Raw genomic sequence first — 22,011 nt, forward strand, 5'->3', positions numbered from 1 at the left:
TGGTGTTTGTAATGACTGTAAACTTCTCAAACACTCTAGAAAAAGCAAATTATTTAATGGAAAATTTCAAAATACATGACAGCCATTTCCATTCAGTATGTTTTGCTACAACAATTCCATGTGCTTAGAAAGAGAAAAATCAAGCCCTTTGAAAAGAGCTGATCGGAGTCCTTCCTTGTGAAGCCCTTCAGTCCTTCAGCGCGTACAGCACGTCGTCCTGGCTGACGTTGAGCCGCACACGAAGGAGCAGGTCGTTCCTGCTGGGCTCCACAAGGAGGAGGCGGCAAGAGCCCAGGTGAGAGCACACTGCCATTGTCTCTGACATGGTCGGGTATGGGAGTCCCTCCATTCTGCACAGTGCCACATGTTGACTGTACACCTAGAAACAAAATGCAAATCCAAGGTCAGACGCCAGAAAGTGGAAGAGGAAAGGAAGGAGTACTGGTTCTGTGCCTGATCATTTATTTCTTCTTGTAGGCAAGTCAGTACTTCTTATCCGGGATCCTCAATACCCTGAAAGGCATCAACAGGTGCCCTTGTGGGGCACAAACACAGGGGCAGAATGCTAGTCGGGCTTTGGAATCAGAACAGCTCTGAATCCTGGTTCTACTAATCACCCAAATATGCAACCCTGGGCAAGTTATTTCACTTTTTGAGCTTTAGTTTTATATATTAAACATACTGCCACATGCTGACTATATACCTAGAAACAAAAATGTGTTAGTGGATATAAAGTATCTCATAATTGTCACTTATACAAACAGTCCTAGTCTCCAGGGAGTGAGAGTTCCAAATGAGATTGTCATAATTCAAGTCAAATTTTGCTACAAGGGCATTTTCCTTAGCAGATAATACTGCACACGTGCTAAAGCATGACCCCTGGAAAAGCACAAAGGCCCAGGGAGAATACTGCCTAAAGAGAGGCAGGAGGACAGTGGAAAACATGGATTCCTAAAGTGCCTCCAGGGGACTTCGTGGTCACTATTCTCTTTATAAATCACCCCTGCCCTCACCCCCACCATCCAGGCTGGGAGCTTGTCAGGAGCAGGGATATTGACCAATTCAACTCAGGGTTCCTGGCACACCTTCACAGTTAATGACACATTGTAGATGTTCAGGAAATGTTTACAAACTAAAATGAAAGCCATTCTGCCAAAGAGCTGTTTCAGGCTCTAGGAGAAAAATAATGGGCAAACCTAACCAGCAGTTTAAAACAGAATTTAAAGAAGTAAAGAAAACGTGAAAGAAGTACAGAAGTAGCTGGACCCTCCATTTATATGTCTAAAATATAGTCACACACATGGACATACACACTCCTAGATACACATTCTAACACTTTTAACAATCTTGTGAGGCAGCCCATTATCTATGGACACTAGTTTTTTTGTTTTGTTTTGAAGATTTTATTTATTTGACAGAGAGAGAGAGTGCACAAGTAGGGAACGGCAGGCAGAGGGAGAGGGAGAAACAGGCTCCCTGCCGAGCAGGGAGCCCAATGCAGGGCTCAATCCCAGGACGCTGGGATCCTGACCCGAGCTGAAGGCAGCCGTTTAACAACTGAGCCACCGAGGCGCCCCATGGGCACTAGTTTTAAATAGACCTCTAAGGCACTAGCGCTAGTGAGTCCTTTTACTCAATATAATTGAAATTATGCTCAAAGAGTATTTGCGTTGATCTTTGTATTTTGTTTTTAAAATGGGTCATTCTCAGAGCCTTATCCCCTCTACACCATAATTGTGTTAGGGCAGTAGCTCTCGTCTTACTCATCTTTGTTTTTAAAGACTTATTTATTTAGTTAGAGAGAACACGGAAGCACATGCAGGCAGGGAGGGGCCGAGAAAGAGCCCAATGCCAGGCTCGATCTCACCACCCTGAGATTTGACTTGAGCAGAAACCAAGAGTGCAAGGCTTAACCAAATGTGCCACCCAGGCACCTACTGTCCTACTCATCTTTGAATCCCTTACTCCTAGAATGGTATCTGGCACATAATACTCCATCTACTATGCAGAAACCAGTTGCCAAAGGCCTCTTCTCATGCAACTGAATACAACAGCACATAAAAATAGGTGTTGGTCTGGGGTGCGTGGGTGGCTCAGTTGTTTAAATGTCTGACTCTTGATTTCGGCTCAGGTCATGATCGCAGGGTGGTGAGACTGAGCCCTGCATCTGGCTTCCCACTCAGTGGGAAAAGATTCTCTTCTCCTTCTCCCTCTGCCCCTCCCCCTGCTCACACACTCTCTCTTAAATAAATAAATCTTTAAAAAATAAAAATAGGTGTTGGTCTGATATTCTTTGGCATAACTGGGTTGGTACAAATACAGACAAACTGTTACATAGTCATTAAAATTCCTGCCTATTTAAAAAGGCACCAAGAGCAAAATCTAGAAGGACTTAAAAAGATCAATCACCTGTTGAAATGTTGCTTCTTCCAGTCCTGATCGACGGAATTCAGCAAGGATGGCTCTCAGGAAACTCTGTTCCAGAACAGAGGAATTTCTTAAAGAAAATGAGATGTGAATTCTCGTAAGTGGCTATACCAGTGGCTCAGAGAAAAGCAAAATAAAGTTTTTCTGGGTCTTTAGAGGAGAGAGGAAAAAACTGGGAAAAACTTTCTCCTATATTATGCAGCAAGGTTTCCCCTACCCCCTAAAGTTTCAAAATGATCCAGAAAATGCCACTATGGAAGCCAGGGAACACAGCAACTATATCTGGAAATATACCAGCATGCTCATTTCATGAGTAGAGTGTATCATTCAGTGGGAGAGGAATAGCTGCTTCCTTCCTTTTGTTCCAGTAGCACTTTATTTCACTCAGCACCTAGAGTGTAATTCAGTAAGTGGTCATGATTCTCCCGCTCTCCTAGGTTTGCATTTCTATCTCCCTGTAGAGTGTGCTCCTTAGGAAAAGGACAGTGTCTTCAGGAAATGCAGGTTGAATTAGGGAAAGCTTAGAAACTTCCATGGCCTTCCCACACTGTGGATGTCTCCTGGGGTCTTCCAAGGAAGGTTCAGGGTCAAGAACCAGAAGCATCTTACTTTTTAAAAAAATTGAATATATTTGATGTATAACATTATGCACTTTTAAGGTATATGATGTGTTACTTTGAAACATTTATATATTGTAATATAATTGCCTTTGTAACTATATTTATCAAATTACATGATCATAGGACAATATTGTTATCCACATCCATTAGAAGCAACTTACTTGATGGCAGTGATATACGACGATGAAAACATCTCATCTACTGCTTGCAGTAAGTGGGCTACAGTGACCAGGCCAGGGGAGTCGGGCTTCTGGCAGGAGAACTCACAGATCTCTGTGGCACGCCTACAAATGTCCAGGCAGCGTCGTGCATCTCCGGAAAGGGCTGCTACCTACAAGAGGGAATATATTATTCCTTGAGGTCCTTTTACTATCTAAGCCCAAGAGAAAAACCAACAGATTCTGGGTTCAGCTAAAAAGGAAAGGCAGTGCTGGGAATGGGCTGAAGCCTGACATTATGTGCTTAGCCCCAGTGGGGATCTGATGGGAGCCTGGAAATAAATTATTACACTGCTTCTGGAACTCTTCCTTGAGTCCAAACCTTTGTCGTGAATTTACAGATAAATCCCTAATGGAAAGGGCAGGAATTCTCAGCTTTATTTAAAATCCGGGAAATAAAACTTAAAAAAGACCACTGGCCCAAGATCATTATTGAACCACCTAGAAACACAAGTGTTCTCATTCCTTGCATGAAGAGAACAAGGTGCTCTAGAAGCAACCAGCCAAAGCCAAGAGGTGATGCGGAGCCTATTTTGACGTTCTAGCCACAGTCTCAGTCTCCATAACAGCACGTGGTGAATTTTAGAGACCAGCTGGTCAATGGCTAAATGAACCAGAATCAAGAGGGAGGGAAGCCACAACGCTGGAGGACACAAGGGAGTCCGTGGGTAGAGGAGTCTGACCAACGCACAACGCCAATGACTCCGTTGCTCCTTTCTTTCCGTGCACCTAGACTCCCTTCAGAGGGAGTCATGTACTCTCTCTCAAGCTGACTCAGAAAGCCACTTGCACTTTAAATTTCACAGAGGAAATTCTGGACTCTGCAGCCTGCAAGGATCTCTCAGGATTCCCAGTACTTGTCGGCAATCCCCACCATTTGCCCAAACAACCGTCAAGGTAACAACATCCGGCCTGACGACATCCTGAGATGATTGCCTTCCAAAATTCATGCGACATTAAGTTTACAACAGCAAATTGTATAGGCAGATTCATACACAACACACCAAGATTGAAAGTGGTCATCTGTGGGAAGTGAGATTATCAGAGTTTATAAATGTTTTATGTATATGTTTTCAGAATGCAAATTTAAGACGTTCAAAACAAAGGTCACTTTTCTAGTAACCCAAGACAAAAACACGAGTATCAGTTTATATTCTCCCCTTCTCTGATTTGCCATGTGCAATGGGTAACGACGTCCCATGGATGCTCCAGCCTATCCCTTCTTTCCTCCTGTCGCCACTACCACTGCCTTGTGAGGCAGCTCCATGCGGCCGTTAACAATCAGGGACTTCAAGAGCTCCTGCAGAGGCCCGAAAACAAAGTGAACAGGTGACCCTGGGAAGCAAGAAAACACCCAAAGCAGTTCTTGCCCTGGGGGTATCCACGAACCTTGGTGACCAAAAATACCCTTTTCTACTGCTGCTGGGATGAAGGAGACACAAGAAAAGCTGGGGTCCACCCCACATGGAACCTAACAGAAGACCGTGTATAAACCCGGGCTCTGACGTCCACTGCAGCCTCAGTATGAGGGTGAATGAAAGACCCACTGTGTGGAAGGGATGGCAAGAGAAATGGCCCATGTGGACCCTTGTGCCAGGTAGGTGTAAAAAAACGGAGTCTTTGCAACTACAAGCCTTCACGTGGATTTGTAGCTCAAATTTATGTTGTGTTTCCTAAAAACCTCAAGTGGAGAATTTTGTTTAAAAATGGTCCCAGTTGATGGTGGCCCTTGGTAAATGACAGAGGCAAAAACAAATTCTAAATGACCTAACTTCAACCCAGTCCTCAATTAATTCTCAGAGGAAGCTCTAAGGAACACGAGCATACAGTAAAAAATAAAAAATTAAATAAAAAAAAAAGACACAAAAACAAGGAAACAAGGCCACATACGCATGGGAAAGAGCAATCAATAGAATTAAATGCACCAAGAGTTCAGGTATCATAATTGTAAGAAACAGAATATAAAATAGGTATGTTTCTTCATATGTATAGGAGTGAAAGAGAGGTTTGAAATTGCTGGCAAAATTTTGAGTAAGAACAGCATCTAAATTTGATGTCTTCTGAAACCAAGAACCCTAAAAAGGAAGGGAAGCAACGGGAGAGGAGTGGAGAATAAAATTCTGCAAGTCAGAAAGAGGTGGCAGGGTAGTGGCTGACTCCGCAGACTGGAGAGCGCCAAGTCCTACGCCAGTATGAAGGCGTCCAAGAAAAAAATCTAAGTTACACTGAGTATCTTCAAAGTGCTCAGATGACAGCAATCCTGGAACTGGGGGTAAAGGGGGAGTTTGGCCAAAACCGGGAGAACTGGCTGAAGTTACCAAACTGCTGCCCCAGAGCAGGGGCGGGCAAACTGCAGCCGCCGCAGCTTCGGCACGTGAAGTTCTGCTGGAACACAAGCGCCAGCGTTGTTACCTGTTGTGCACGGCTGCTTTCAGGACGCAAGGGCCCAGGTGAATAGCGGAGACAGACACCGTTACAACGTTATAACAAAGCCTAACATACTTCCTCCCTGGCCCTTCACAGAAAAAGTTTGCTGACCCTTGCCCTAGATTCCTCCCCCCATTTCATACTATTGCGTAAACATTAGGGCCCCTCGGGGAAGTTTAGGGCTCTGTGGGAAATTCTGTGCCTTGGTTGTTGGTACTGTCGCTATAAAACTCTTGGCCCTGGAGATTAGCCCTCTTCTGCCATGGCAAGTGTCCAGAGATTTCTTCTCAAGCAAGGATCAAGACAAAGTCTCGGGCCAGGGAACGTTAGGTATTACTGCAGGGGAAGGGAGGTCCCTCACTAGATATAAATATGGTTACTGTTTGCATGCTGAATCTAAAGACCTCCACCCACTCTGACTCCAGCCTACCTCCCCCACTCCCAGAATACTGCCCTCCAGGCAGGACACGGGATGCCTACTCGGGGAAATCTGACTATTCTAAAGGGAAACAACTGCAGATACTGAAATTGGCCCAATCAGATTGCCCCACAGTGAAGCTCTCAGTGAACAAGCCCCACTCATGTGCTCAGAGCTCCCAAAAAGCTTTTTAATCTTCACTCATACACCAGAGTGGACAACCAAGACATCTGAGGAAAGTCTCTAACAATGCAAGATAGAGACCAAATTCAACAGACAAAAAGCATCTTGGAGGAAAAGAGAGAAGATAACCTCAAATAAATAGAATGGCATCAAAAAAGGACCCTTCAGAGAGACAAAAAGACAAAAAGGAAGTCTTAGAAACTGCGGGATAGCAGAAGTGAAAAACTCTACCCAACAGAGGGGTTAAATGGTAACTCTGAGCTCCTAGAAAGCAAAGCTTGGAGACAAGGTCCCTGTCTGGCTCGCCTCGGACCCCAGCACCCAATACAGCCCCCGGCTGGGAGCGGCGCCCCAGCTGGGAGCGGCCGAGCCACGTGCTGCCGCTCTAGGCACTCGGAACTCCGGTCACTTCAGGCACGAAGAACCAGAAATAGGTTGATAATTCTTTTAAGTGCTGAAATACTGCAGACGTGTGGTTTCCTGCATTCAGCTTGAAGCTGAGACATTTAACCCACCTCTGTTCCTCAGCCGCCTTGGAGAATAAAGTCTTGATTGCTCTCTCCCAGTGAGCTTGCAGGATGCAGGTGTGCACTACCGCACACCTGTCCTGGGGTGTGCGCCCTGTGGGCACATTACAGACATGATCTTGTTTAAGTGTCAAAACAATCCTATGAGGTCGATATTATTATTCCCATTTCTCAGAGAAGAAAACTAAGGCTCCAGAAGTTAAGTAACTTTCGTTTAACCTTCCAATGTCTATTAAGTATCGGAGCCAGAATTCCAACCAGGTCTGCTACCTGACTGCCTACACTGCCCTTTCCACTACACAAAGCTGCCTGCCCCGAGTCAACTCATCTTCGTCGGGATATAAGCCCACCACACTCAGAGCCTGCTGATGAACTATACAATAAGAAAGGTAAGGAACTTTTCACACTTTAGTTTTTACTTTCTGGTATTTATGTTTACAGGACTTTCTAAATTTTTCTTCATCCGCAGAGCACCCAACACAAGGCCTCGCACTGGCAGGGGCTCAGCACACACTCGCCGGCTGGTTCAAAGGTGTAAGTAGGAGCTCCCCGAAGGTGATTTACCTTCCTGGCTACCAGCTGGATGGCATCGTCCTCAAAGGCCTTTACGTGTTTGAGTCGGCATACGAGGATCTGCTGCAGTTGGCTATGAGTATAGGGCTGGAAGGACATCCTGGTCAGACCCTGGCGAGACAAGACAATAGAGAACAAGTTCACCAATTAACCACTCTGACGGTCCTGCTGGACGGCCACCCTCACGCCCCTCCACCTGATTTCCGAGTCCACAGAACAGGTTACACCGTCCATCCCGGGACGGCCACGGATTCCAGCTCCTTTCACTCCTGACCACGGCCGGTGGTACCCTGCAGGGCGGCGGTAGTGCTCAAGCATTTTTCCGTTTTATTGGAAACAACTTTTATTCTAGCAGAATCACGGAGAAGTAGATCAGGGCAGAGGTGCTCTAATGAGAGCAGGTGGGAGCATCTTCGGCTCTGCAGTAAGCACAGGCTCAGCCCCTGGCTTCCCTGACACGCTTCTAAGCCCCTGCTGTGCGGCTCTGACGAAGCACCATGTCCACGGGGGCAGCGGCGGCCGCCTTGCTCCCTGCTACACTCCGGGCATCCAACGCAGCCGGGCGCTTTGGTCCGTTTAATAAGCAATTAGACCCTCCGCGCTCTGTGCAGTCGGAGAGCACCAGGCGGCAGAACACCAAGATGTGTTTGCAGAAAATCATGCAATGGTGACATATTTAATTATAGGAATTATAGGAATTTCACAATTTTGTCCTTTTTCCATTTATTTTAGTTTCCTGTGTATTTCATTTTTAGAACTCTTGGCCCAGGTTGTGGATCTGTGAGAACGGCTTGAGAAGAGCCTTGGGACCTACCAGTCGGCTTGACACCCGGTTCATCATGATGCGCTCCGGAAGGTCCATCGTGTTGGCAATGGTCAGCACCACAAGCCGGGCCTCCCTGTGAGTGGGCCAGTCGAAGAGATTGTACATTACGTCTTGTTTCTGGGTCCACAGAAGGTCAAGCTGCCAGGAAAGGGATAGAGATGCAGGATTAAGCACAGAACCGAGCCAGGGCCTCAGAGTGAAGACCTGTCCCGGCCGCTTTAGCTGCATGTGCCTCCCAGGTCCCACCACGAAAGCAGCAAGGAAGTCAATGGACATAGGCCTCTCACCACCGAAGAACAGGCTCAGATGAATGAAGGCCGAGAGAAAGGAGCCAGGACCTCCCTCTCAACCCAGCATTTGCTCCTGGAACGCCACAGTCAAGCACCATGCCGCTTTTCTGGTCCTCCCGGGGGTACCTCCTTACCTCATCCACGAGCAGCACGGTGGTTTCCGGAGAGGACCTCCGGGTGAGGAAGCGCTTTGCCAGCAGTTCTGCTGCGTGGTTAGCTGTTGCCTTTTGGCCGGTGAGCTTCTGCAATGCGGGGAAGAGCAGGTGTGATAAATGTAAGGATTTTACTCCCCTGAGCTTACTCATGTTAAATCTGCAGTAGAGGAAGCAATTTAGTGTGAGGACCTCAGCATCCTAAATTCTGCCTTCCACGCTGGTCTTAACCTGAACCTGGAAGGAAAAGAGCAGGCACCAAAAGAGATGATAAAGTCTGCGTTTGAAATGCAAGTGAGCCACAGGCGGGTCCCAGAAGCCTCTCCAAAATCTTTACTGCATGACTCTATTTATAACTGGACATGACTTGTTCCCAGAAAACCGCTAATGAAAACACGAGCCAGGTTCAAACTCCAGCCTACCTCTAATCCGTTCTCCATAGTTTGCCACAGGGGCACACAGTTTTCACCACGTCAGTAAGTCCTGGCTTTCAGTAACTCGTGCCCAGCTCCTGGACCTTAAGGTCCCTGAAGGCAGGAATTCTGCCTTCTTTACTCTTGCTGCCTCACAAAGGACAATGCCTGGCACATCGTAAACCTATCAATAAGCACAAAATCTTTCCTTTTTCATATGCCATCAAGAAGCTCTATTTTCCAAAAAGCCCAAACAGTTTTACTCACCTGCAAGATCTGCACATAGACCTGATGGGGCTCTGTCAGCTTCATGCCATTGACCTCGATGTATTGAAAGGGAGGGACATCGTTTGCTTGGGCGGCCTGCTGCAGGCAGCGTACCACCTCGTGCACAGTGGCGGTCTTCCCCGTCCCGGGGACCCCGGAGATGTACATGCACCTGCGGCAAGAGGCGAAGAGCCGTGGCTGAGCCTGTGCCGGCCACCTCACACCACCACCAGTTAGAGGTCGGGGTGTGTCTGAAGGAAGGGCCCAGACCCCTGAAGTGCGGAGGTGGGGGTAGTAAGGACCGTCCCTGGAAGCTAGGCAGAGAATCGTTCACTCTCCAAGCGATGCTCTATGCAGAGAAGACCAGTTTCTTTTTCTCTGAATGACAGAGTTTTTCTTCCTAGAGAATTACTTTGACAACAAAAGCTGCTTTAGAAGCCTTCAGGCTTCAGCAACAGTTTTGCCTGTTCTCCTGACGCCGGGCAAGACCACTCGGTTGAACTGTGACACCTGAGGTGGAATGCCAGCAGGGGCCTTCTCCCCAGATCGTCCCATTTGCCTCAGCATGACTCACCCTCCCGAACGGTCAAGGAGTTTGCTTTCCACAAAGTTGTAGATGTTCTGGAATTCCAGTTCCCTACAGGGAAGAGACTCAGGTACAGCAGAAACATGCAGCCTACAATCGGTGATAAACAAGGGGAAAGGAGGACTTCAGAAACATTCCACCATCTACTCGGTAACAAATGGGGAAGGCTTCTGTATAGTTTCTACGTGAAACATCAATCACAAATGCCTTCATTCTCAAATTTCATTTGGCCTCATAATCCCTTTTGCCACCCAAATTACCCAACTGATAGGTTCTAACCAAGGATACATATCACCTGGGGAGCTTTCCTAAATTACAGGGATGGACCTCATCCCATAAGAGATTCTGATTTACTTGTTTTCTGGGAAGAGCTTAGCTTATGTATTTTGAAAAAGTTCCCACACAGTTCTAAAGGGTACCATAACGGAGAGCAGTGTTCTGATTCATCAGTGACCTTCTATCCCTGAGCAAATGGTGGCAGTAGCCCAGAAGGTTACTCCTTTGAGAACCTGTCCACATTATCCCACCCAGACACTGCTTGAAAGGTTTCTTCTCTCTAAACGCCCGTGTCCATTTTATTCTATAACTCTATTATGTACACGAATGACTACAAATTACTTTTTTGATGTGAATGAAAGCAGAGACCCATTTCTGTCTATCTAAAAGGGGCCCACAAGCAGTGTCACCTCAGCCTGGCCTCCTCCAGCATGCTGGCTGGCTCCTGGGCAGCCAGGTTTCGGCTGCGGATCTGGGGAGTGGCATGACGTGGCGTACTAGGCTTGGGCTGTATTAAAAAAAAGAGAGAACATATTTCAGGAGGAAAAAAAACAAAGCAAAACACCATCTAGGACACAGCGGCAAATGTGATTCATGATGATCTGATAAAAAGAAGTGGTGAACACCTCTTAGTTCCTTTCTGTATAAAGTACCACGACTCTCCCTCTCTCATGTTACATATAATGTCCACAGGCCAAACACAATTTCTTTTTTCTAATTTACACACAGTCCTGGGATTTGAAAACAATCAACCTGAGTAAAGAATTAATGAAAGTATGGGTTAAATACTATTTAAAAGTAAATATTACCCCGAAAGACAAGAAATTATTAAGAGACCCTAACTACTCGGCCCAGTACACAGTAGGGTAGGAGGCATAAACCGAGGTGGAGTCATAGGTTTCTCCTGTAGATTTGTTTGAAAATATGGTCAAACTTTAGCTCAGGATTAGAGAGACCTCACCAGATTTTTCCACTTCAAAGCCCCAGGTCACACTGTTCAGTCTCGGCCGACAGCCCTACTGTCTTTTCTTCCTTGCTACTGGCTCACTAGAGCAGGCCTGCTACCCCATCTTCATGGTCTTTCCACAAAGCACTCCCCTCACTGGAAGCATTTCTCCTACCTACCCTCTGATTTCTGCCAGGCTGTACAGGAGGAACAGCCTCGCCACCCCTTCCTCAGGCAGAAATCCCTTAGACCCTAATAGTTTTCTATCTATTAACTTTGGAGAAAACCAGAAAGGAATACGGAACCCTTGCTGAGAAGGTATCAAAAACCTCGGTGGACTTCTGACCTTTTTATCATGCTAAAGATGCCATCACACCCTAATATCTCTCATTCTGCGTGGGACCCAGCAGATGCGATCAGAACCTCGGTGAGCTATTTGTATAATGAGAAACTCCAGGTCAGATTACCTCTGATCCAAAGGTGATCTATTTGATTTCCTTCCCTGGAGGTCTTTTTTGACTTCAACCCAAACCCAATCACATTTTTCTTCATATGGAAAAATGGACATCAGCTTTAGAAAGTCTCCTGAATAGGCATTTCCTAAAACCACATGCTCCAGGAGAGTTTCCTGATCAAAGACGCAGACACTAATGCCCTCTGGGAAGGTCACAAAAACATGAATAAATTAATGGCCCTGAGAACTCCTGTGACAATGAACCAATTTAACTGTGTAATCCAAACATTTCTCAAACACACTTGAACATGGGAAGACCCTCTTTTAATAGGTTCAACATTCTGCTAAAATTCCACAGAAGCAGATGAGATGTCCATTTCCCTCTTCCATCTTACTTTACACAGTTCATTACCAAGACCTTGGTCATGTTTGTTCCCTGTTTCTCAGGTGACTCAAGTGGCACAGCAGAAACAACATAACATAGCCCAGCAGCCCTAGATTTGAGATTCGATACCCACTGAGGACTTGAAAGAGGACTTCACTGCCATTTTGACCTTAGTCTGTACTTTGTGATTTCGTTCTTCTTTCCAGCTTATCTCTTAGTGGGGGCAAGGCATCCCATGATGGGAACTGAAACTACCCCGCAAGCAATAACCGCTGCCCTGACTCCAGCAAGACTCTGCAGGACTGACCCCAAGACAGTGATGGACCTGACTTTACTAGTCCCACCAGCATGTACCCACCCGACTTTGTCCCATTTTCCTTATATAAACCTAGAAGTATTTTAGGCACTTTGGAGAGTCTCTGAGAGGTTAGTCTGCTGTCTTCCCAGTGTTGGCCTCACGAAAATAAACTCCTTTCTTGTTTCACCACCACTCATCTCTCTTGGATTTTGTCCGCAGCCCGTGGCCAAACCTGGTCTGTTTGGGACCGCTGGAGCCAGGGGCTCTTGTACCCTTGGGACCCAGTTACACAGGTTACGCATAAAGTGCTCTGCTAGCAATTGTGGGAAATGCAAAGATGAGGAGCCAGGTCTCGTCGCTCCCTCAGGAAGTCTGGCTCTTGGCTATTTGGTTCTGTATCTCAGAAGGAACTTGGATTCAAAATCATTGCTACTGGATTCATTTTCAGTCCTAGGGTTCACTTAGATCTTTTCCTCTATGAATATTCCAAGTGGAACAACTCTTAGTATGACAGACCTGGGCTCAGAATCCAGCTGTGACTGTATGACCTTAGCCATCACAATTTTAATATTAAGAGAGGACGCTTCACTGGCAAACAAACCTAAAAGAGCCTTACGGTTTTCTGTGGTGTCTGTGAGGGGGTCTGGAAGGATGACTTCACAGAAGAGCATAGGTTCTTGGACACCCTACTGGATGTTCTCCTTGGAAGGGGTGGTGTGGAAGTCTCTTCCTCCTCACTGCCAGAGTCTGAAATCTCTGCTGCCGGCAGAAACTCATCGTCTTCTTGGTCACTTTTACTATTACCTAAAAACCTGAATGGTGGGACACATTATTTTCTGATATTCAGTATCTAAATGAAAAGCTCCCTCACAGGTCACTGTGGACTAGAGATATTACAGAGTCTTTCCTGCAACCAAGTAATACAGGATGTGCTCTGCTTCTTGGGCCCTTGCTACTGTGATGCTCTGCCAATGGCTTTAATTATCTTACTAAATCCCTCAACCACCTTGTGACTTGTGTATTATCATTCCCGTTTTATAGAAGAAGAAACTGAGGCTTAGAAAGGTGAAGTAACCTTCCCAAGGTTACATAGTATGACAAAGCTCAGATTTAAATCCAAGTTGCCAGAATCAAAGTTCATGCTTTTAGGCACTCTACTAACAGTCTTGCCGGGTGTGAGTATGGGGCCCCCTGAGCCCAGGACAGTGTTTCTTGCCCCTTTCAAACTATGACATTTATGTGGAATTAACATAATTCCAGACATACTAGGTAAAAGGCAAATTTAACGGAATAGCAAATAACAAACAAGAACTAGAGGAGGCTTTAAGAAATGAGATTACAGATATCACAGACAGCATGAGGAACATTTTCTGCCTGCTAAGAATAGTCTTACCGAAGCTGCTGCCTAATCCGGTTCATAGTCAAGAGAGAATTCTTCCTACGGATCCGATGCGGGGTAGAGGTAGTTTCATCCTGAGCTTCTGGTTCTTCTGTCTCCCTGCAAGATGGCACAGCAAGATGACGAGAAACAGTATTGGGCACTAGGAATCAGCAGCGGGCTCCAGAAATGGTCAGGTGGCGTGACTGGCTCCCACTGTTTTACAGCTACTTTGGAGGGAATTAATGACACTTTGCGAAAAAGTTGATAATTTAAGTCCGACTCAAAGCCAAAGGTAAAGTTTGCCTGAAGCTTATCATTCAAATCAGACTCACGACTTCCTGAGCTAGAGACCAGAAGGTACTCCTGCCAGGCAGAGCTTCCCGTCCTCTTTCATTTCTGAGGCATCGATAGATTTACTGTCCAGGCTCAAGGTGAGCAGAAATGCAGCTATGTATTCAATACAAAGCATTTACCAAGCAAACCTATTATAGACCAGGTGCTGGAGTTTCTGAGCAGGAAATACAGCAATGTGTAATTGCTGTCTTGATATCACAGTATTTGTGCAGCCCGTTATTCACAAACATTGTCTCGTGTCAAACTGCAAAGTCTGTTCTAGATGCATTATCTTCTTGTACTATATGTATTTGAGAATGGTTTCCAGTTTAAAAAAACAAAACAAAAAAACCAAAAAACAGACCAGGAAAGTGAGTGTTAACATGGGGTAAAGAGCCATAGCAGGACTGGGAAGCAATCGAGGTTTGGGAAATTATCTCCTAGAGCAGTGATTCCAAAAGGACAGCTGAGTATATCAGAATCATCCAAAGAGCATTTCCAAATGCAGATTCCTGGGCTAACACTTGGAGACTGATTCACTATGTCTGGGAAGAGGCTCAGGAATCTGTATTTGGAAAGGTTCCCGGGTGATGCCACAACAGTCAGATTTGAGGCCCACCGCTCTAACCTGAGCACCACATAAGGGGGCTCAGCTCGCTCTGTGGGAGGCAGGGCAACGCCCCAGTCACCTCTTTTTGATGTTTTCTGGCTTCAGAACCATGGAAGGCACCGCCGAGGATTTCCGGCCCCCCCTGAGAGGGGTAAGTGTTCTTTCCTCACTAATCTCTGTGGTTTTCAAAGCTGGGACTCGGGTTCTCAGGATCCTGTGACAGTCAGGTGACGCTTTCTTGTCTTCCTTGGCACATGAGCTTTGAATCTCTCCAGTTTTCTGTGGGGCTTTCAGAGCTGGAGACGAGGTATGAAGTCCATCAGGCTGAGACCTCTTAGTAGGCGAGGTGATCTCAGAGAAGGCCACTTTTCGTTTACTTCTTCCAGGAGAATCCAACAAGGCCCCTGAATTCTGCTGGGAAATCCTAGTGCTGGGGGTCCTAGGGAAACCTAATTACAAGAGAAATCACCATGACAATGTATGAATTTTATAACGAGCACTATACACAACCTCAATCTCATTACAGTTAAATTCATCCACTGAAGTTATACAAAGCCATGAGTTGCCTATATATATATATTAAAAAGAAAAAAGAATCCTGCCTCATTGTATTCTAGGGCCAGTTACTTTCTTTTCTTTTCTTTCTTTCTTTTTTTTTTTAAGATTTTATTTATTATTAGACAGAGAAAACACAAGAGAACACAAGCAGGGGGAGCAGCAGAAGAGAGGGAGAAGTAGGCTCCCCGCTGAGCAGGGAGCCCAATGCGGGGCTTGATCTCAGGAACCTGGGATCCTGATCTGAGCCAAAGGCAGATGCTTAACCGACTGAGCCACCCAGACACCCACTCTTTTTTCTTTATTATTATTATTATTATTATTATTATTATTATTATTATTATTATTTTGAGAGAGAGAGAGAGAGACAGCATACATGCGTGAGGAAGTGGGGGGCAGAGGGGAGAGGGAGAGAGAGAATCCCAAGCAGGCTCTACACTCAGCACAGAGCACGATGCAGGGCTCAATCTCACGACCCTGAGATCCTTACCTGAGCTGAAATCAAGAGTCAGATGCTTAACCGACTGCACCACCCAGGCGGCCCGTGAGTTACCCATATTTTTAATTACTCCATGCTTTCTTTCCCCAGGCTAGCTAGCTTTTTAGATTTTTCATCTCTCCTAAATTCCAGGGTAATTTTCCAAGTTAGAACCATAAGTCAATGGTTAAATCAGCTTTTGTGTATAAATGTTCAGCAATTTCCCTGAAGTAATCTACCAAAAGAGTGCTTCTTAACCAGGGGGGTGATACTGCAAGCCCTCGGCCCCCACTCAACAGCATCTGAAAGAATTTGTATCAGTAGCTCGACTGAGTAACAACAAGCCCTAGATTTTTCTTAACTCAGATTCGATCTACCGATAGAGAGGAGATGGATCCCCAGGGGCAATCAAACGGGTTCTGTGAATACACAGACCCACATCTGGATTTGCCCCTCTCTCACCATGACCAAAGGCCAGGAACCCAACCATTCATTCAGACAACAATGTAAAGCTGTAAAAATGGCAGGGTACATGCCAAGTAGGAGAAAACAAAAACTTGAATGAGACTCAATCCTGGTCCCCATCCATAAGACACTCTAACAGGGGAGATGGTACAAATCAATGTCGATAACATGAAGTAAAACTGTCCTAAAGCACCTAAGTGCTAATAAATATGGCTTTTGAGACAGACCTTGAAAAAATAGGCAAGATTTCAAAGGAGTTGAAAGGGGAGGGAGGGGGAGTATAGAGGGAGAATAGATGAGATCGATGTGAGTGAAGGCAACAAGGCAGGAAAGCACTGGGCATGGAGGCGTTTGCTTTAGTTCCAACACATGGTTATGCTGGGATTAGCTGCAGATAAGGTGAAGAAAGTCATCTATCACCTGCATGGTGAATATGAGGGTAACCCACGTCTAGATTAACATAAAAATGTCCCAATGTCCTGGTCTCCCTCGTACCTCATTTTCCCCTTTCTGTTAAAAACAATTCAAAACATTTTCATCATATCCTCTCTCCCCTAGTTATATAACTGTGTAAAGTCCAGATTTCTTACCCTGTCAAGGTCCTGTAAAATCAATAGTCAAAAAATAGTGCCATTTATTTCTAAACGGTGATGTTGCCAATTATTTCTTTAGTAATCTTTTGGTAGTTCCCAAATGTCTTCCATGTTTATATTCAGCTCCTAAATACATATCATATTAAGGAGCTATCAATACACATAACTTATACCCAACGAACTTGACACATACACAAAGAATTCAGAAGGACTAATAACACATAATAGGATGAGGATGAGCTCTCAGAACTGCCATGGAGTGCCTTCAAATACATTAGTTTTTATATTCTCACCTCAAGAAGCTGGAGCTGGAACAGAAGAACAGGCCTAACCCACGCACGAGAAAACAGTTGATCAAGGTTAGAGCAGAGATCAATGAATTAGAAACCAGGAGCACAGTAGAGCAGATCAACAGAACTAGAAGCTGGTTCTTTGAAAGAATAAATAAGATCAATAAGCCACGGGCCAGACTTATTCAAAAGAATAGAGAAAGGACCCAAATTAATAAAATTATGAATGAAAGGGGAGAGATCACGACCAACACCAATGAAATAGGAAGGATCATTAGAAACTTTTATCAACAGCTTTATGCCAATAAATTAAACAACCTGGAAGAAATGGATGCCTTCCTGGAAACCTATAAACTACCAAGACTGAAACAGGAATAAATATTTTTTAAAAGATTTTATTTATTTATTTATTTGACAGAGAGAGAGAGAGAGAGACAGCCAGCAAGAGAGGGAACACAAGCAGGGGGAGTGGGAGAGGAAGAAGCGGGCTCCCAAAGGAGCAGGGAGCCTGACGCGGAACTCGATCCCAGGACCCTGGGATCACGCCCTGAGCCAAAGGCAGACGCTTAACGACTAAGCCACCCAGGCGCCCCTGAAACAGGAATAAATTGATTATTTAAACAGACCAATTAATTATGAAGAGACTGCAGCAGTGATCAAAAACCTCCCCAAAAACAAGAGTCCAGGGCCTGACGGATTTCCCGGGGAATTCTACCAAACATTTAAAGAAGCAATAATACCTATTCTCCGGAAGCTGTTTCAAAAAACAGAAACAGAAGGAAAACTATCAAACTCATTCTATGAGGCCAGTATTACCTTGATCCCCAAACCAGGCAAAGACCCCATCAAAAAGGAGAATTACAGACCGATATCCCTGATGAATATGGATGCCAAAATTCTCAACAAGATCCAACAGTACATTAAAAGGATTATCCATCAAGACCAAGTGGGATTCATCCCTGGGATGCAAGGGTGGTTCAACATTCGCAAATCGATCAGTGTGATAGAGCATATCAACAAGAAAAGAGTAAGAACCATATGATCCTCTCAATTGATGCAGAAAAAGCATTTGACAAAATACAGCATCGTTTCCTGATTAAAACCCTTCAAAGTGTAGGAATAGAGGGTACATTCCTCAATTTCATAAAAACCATCTATGAAAAGCCTACGGCGAATATCATTCTCAATGAGGAAAAGCTGGAAGCCTTTCCCTTAAGATCAGGAACATGACAAGGATGCCCACTCTTGCCATTATTATTCAACATAGTACTAGAACTCCTTGCAACAGCAGTCAGACAACAAAAAGGGATAAAAGGTATCCAAATTGGCAAAGAAGAAGTCAAACTCTCTCTCTTCCCAGATGACATGATACTTTATATGGAAAACCCAAAAGAATCCACCCCCAAATTACCAGAACTTATAGAGCAATTCAGTAATGTGGCGGGATACAAAATCAATGCTCAGAAATCAGTTGCATTTCTATACCCGAACAATGAGACTGAAGAAAGAGAAATTAGGGAATCAATTCCATTTACAATAGCACCAAAAATCATACGTTATCTCGGAATTAACTTAACCAGAGAGGTAAAGGATCTATATTCTAGAAAGTACAGATCACTCATGAAAGACACTGAAGAAGACACAAAAAATGGAAAAATATTCCATGCTCATGGATCGGAAGAATAAACACAGTTAAAATGTCTATGCTACCCAGAGCAATCTACACTTTCAATGCCATCCCAATCAAAATACCAATGACATTTTTCAAAGCGCTGGAACAAACAGCCCTTAAATTTGTGTGGAACCAGAAAAGGCCCCGAATCACCAAGGAATTGTTGAAAAGGAAAAACAAAGCTGAGGGCATCAAGTTGCCAGATTTCAAGCTATACTACAAAGGTGTGATCAGAAAGACAGCATGGTACTGGCACAAAAACAGACATATAGACCAAGAGACCTGAATAGAGAACCCAGAAATGGACCCTCGGCTCTTTGGGCAACTAATCTTTGACAAAGGAGGAAAAAACATCCCATGGAAAAAAGACAGTCTCTTCAATAAATGGTGCTGGGAAAACTGGACAGCTACATGCAAAAGAATGGAACTTGACCACTCTCTCACACCATACACAAAGATAAACTCCAAATGGATGAAAGACCTCGATGTGAGACAGGAATCCATCAAAATCCTAGAGGAGAACAACCTCTTTGACATCGGCCACAGCAACTTTTTTCATGACACATCTTCAAAGGCAAGAGAAACAAAAGAAAAAATGAACCTGTGGGACTTCATCAAGATAAAAAGCTTCTGCACAGCCAAGGAAACAGTAAAAAAGAACTAAGAGGCAGCCCACAGAATGGGAGAAGATATTTGCAAATGACACTACAGATAAAAGACTGGTATTCAAGATCTACAAAGAACTTCTCAAACTCAGTACACAAGAAACAAATAAATAAAAAAATGGGCAGAAGATATGAACAGACACTTTTCCAATGAAGACATACAAATGGCTAACAGACATGAAAAATGTTCAAAATCATTAGCCATCAGGGAAATTCAAATCAAAACCACATTGAGATACCACCTTATGCCAGTTAGAATGGCAAAAAATGATAAGGCAAGAAACAACAAATGGAGAGGATGTGGAGAAAGGGGATCCCTCTTACACTGTTGGTGGGAATGCACATTGGTACAGCCACTCTGGAAAACAGGGTGGAGGTCCCTTAAAAAGTTAAAAATTGAGCTACCCTATGATCCAGCAATTGCACTACTGGGTATTTACCCCAAAAATACAGACATAGTGAAGAGAAGGGCCATTTGCACCCCAATGTTCATAGCAGCCTTGTCCACAATAGCTAAATTGTGGAAGGAGCCAAGATGCCCTTCAACAGATGACTGGATTAAGAAGATGTGGTCCATATGTACCATGGAATATTACTCAGCCATCAGAAAGAACAATTACCCAACATTTGCAGCAATATGCACGGGACTGGAGGAGATTATGGTAAGTGAAATAAGTCAAGCAGAGAAAGACAATTATCATATGGTTTCACTCATTTATGGAACATAAGAAATAGCAGGAAGATCGGTAGGAGAAGGAAGGGAAGAATGAAGGGGGGGGCTACAGAAGGGGGAATGAACCATGAGAGACTATGGACTCTGGGAAACAAACTGAGGGCTTCGGAGGGGAGGGGGTGGGGGACTGAGATAGGCCGGTGATGGGTATTAAGGAGGGCACGTATTGCAAGGTGCACTGGGTATTATACACAAATAATGAATCATGGAACACTACATCAAAAACTAAGGATATACTGTATGGTGACTAACATAACATAATAAAAAATTATAAAAAATAATAAAAATAAAAATAAAATATTTATTTCTTATCTCTTCCACTAAGGATCCAAAAGCAATGACACCTTAATAGCAAAGCTTTCAAAGTTACAGGGCTCAACGTTACTAGTCATTAGGGAACAATTATGCAACAATGGCATACCACCTCACATCTATTAGGATGGCTACTATCAAAAACACAGAAAACAGCAAGAGTTGGTAAAGATGGGGGAAACAGGAACCCTTGTGCACCACTGATGAAAATGTAAAATGACGCAGCTGCTGTGGTAAATGGTATGGTGGTTCTTAGAAAAATTAAAACTACAGCTATCATATGACCCAGCAATTCCACTTCTGGGTATATACCCAATACGAAAGCAGAGACTTGAGCAGATACTCGTACACCCATGTTCATAGCAACGATAGTCACATAGCCCAAAGATGAAAACAACCCAAGTGTCCACTGACAGATGAAGAGATAAACAAAATGTGATATATATGTGCTATGGACTATTTATTCAGCCTTAAAAAGAAAGGAAATTTTACCTCGAGCAGCCAAAGCAATCTTGAGGAAGAAGAACAATGCTGGAGGCATCAAACTCCCTGATTTTAAGCTATATTACAAACCTATAGTAATCAAAACAGTATGGTATTACCATAAAAACATACATATAGATCAGTGGAACAGAATAGAGGCCTAAAATAAATTTGCCCACACAGTCAATTAATTTACAAAAAAGCAGCCAAGAATATACAATAGGGAAAAGACAGTCTCTTCAATAAATGGTGATGGAGAAACTGGACAGATACATGCAAAAAAATGAAACGGGACCACTGTCTTACACCATACACAAAATCAAGTCAAAATGGAGTAAAGATTTCAATGTAAGACCTGAAACCATAAAATTGCTAGAAGAAAACCGAGACAGTAAGTTCCTTGATTATCATTGGTCTTGGAGATGATTTTTTGGATCTGAAACCAAAACCAAACACAACAAAAGCAAAAATAAACAAGTGGGACTATATCAAACTAAAAAGTTTCTGCACAACAGAGGGAAACCATCACAAAATGAAAAGGCAACCTACTGAGTGGGAGAAAATATTTATGAATCACTTATCTGATAAGGGGTTAATATCCAAAATATATAAAGAACTCACACAATCCAATAGCAAAAACCAAACAAGCTGATTAAAAAATGGGCAAAAGATCTGAACAGACATTTTCCAAAGAAGATATACAGATGGCCAACAGGTACTTGAAAAGATGCTCAGTGTCACCAAGAATCAGGGAAATGCAAATCAAAACCACCACGAGATAACACCTTACACCTATCAGAATGGTTATTATCAAAAGGACCAGTGTTGGTGAGGATATGGAAAAAAAAGAACCCTCATGCAATATTGGTGGGGATGTAGATTGGTATAGCCACTGTGGAGAACGGTATGGAGGCTCCTAAAAAATTAAATAGATCCAGGACAAACAGAAACTAAAAGAATTTGCAATCACCAAACCAGCCCTACAAAAAATGTTGAAAGGAGTCCTTTGAAGCCCAAAAGTAACATAGGCCAGAAAGGAACACAGACAATATACAGTAACAGTCACCTTACCAGCAAGACAATGGCACTAAATTCATATCTTTCAATAGTTAACCTGAATGTAAATGGGCTAAATGCCCCATTCAAAAGACACAG

The 22,011-nt window shown here is 44.1% G+C and overlaps 1 protein-coding gene and 1 long non-coding RNA gene across 3 annotated transcripts in view; one reads left to right on the forward strand and one right to left on the reverse strand.

Annotated features, from left to right (window-relative positions):
- Positions 1-34: 34 nt before the first annotated feature.
- ORC1 (origin recognition complex subunit 1) overlaps positions 35-22,011 on the reverse strand; it is a 37,768-nt gene continuing 15,791 nt past the window's right edge. For both annotated transcript variants that reach the window (XM_087865874.1, XM_087865875.1), the window contains exons 7-18: positions 14,690-15,059; positions 13,680-13,784; positions 12,903-13,098; positions 10,614-10,711; positions 9,916-10,017; positions 9,342-9,513; positions 8,644-8,751; positions 8,208-8,357; positions 7,385-7,504; positions 3,209-3,378; positions 2,410-2,497; positions 35-379 (exon numbers count right to left, since the gene is read on the reverse strand). In XM_087865874.1, coding sequence (XP_087722000.1) covers positions 188-379; positions 2,410-2,497; positions 3,209-3,378; positions 7,385-7,504; positions 8,208-8,357; positions 8,644-8,751; positions 9,342-9,513; positions 9,916-10,017; positions 10,614-10,711; positions 12,903-13,098; positions 13,680-13,784; positions 14,690-15,059 — 1,871 coding nt within the window. In that variant the 3' untranslated portion in view covers positions 35-187. The remainder of the gene's footprint in view (positions 380-2,409; positions 2,498-3,208; positions 3,379-7,384; positions 7,505-8,207; positions 8,358-8,643; positions 8,752-9,341; positions 9,514-9,915; positions 10,018-10,613; positions 10,712-12,902; positions 13,099-13,679; positions 13,785-14,689; positions 15,060-22,011) is intronic.
- Positions 3,416-12,478, forward strand: LOC148109141 (uncharacterized). The gene is made up of 2 exons (XR_015726240.1): positions 3,416-7,209; positions 7,290-12,478. It is a non-coding gene; the product is annotated as an uncharacterized LOC148109141 (long non-coding RNA).

The sequence above is a fragment of the Ursus americanus genome, chromosome 12 (assembly GCF_024610735.1).
Source record: "Ursus americanus isolate L20-20 chromosome 12, mUrsAme1.1.p, whole genome shotgun sequence".
Taxonomy (NCBI): domain Eukaryota; kingdom Metazoa; phylum Chordata; class Mammalia; order Carnivora; family Ursidae; genus Ursus; species Ursus americanus.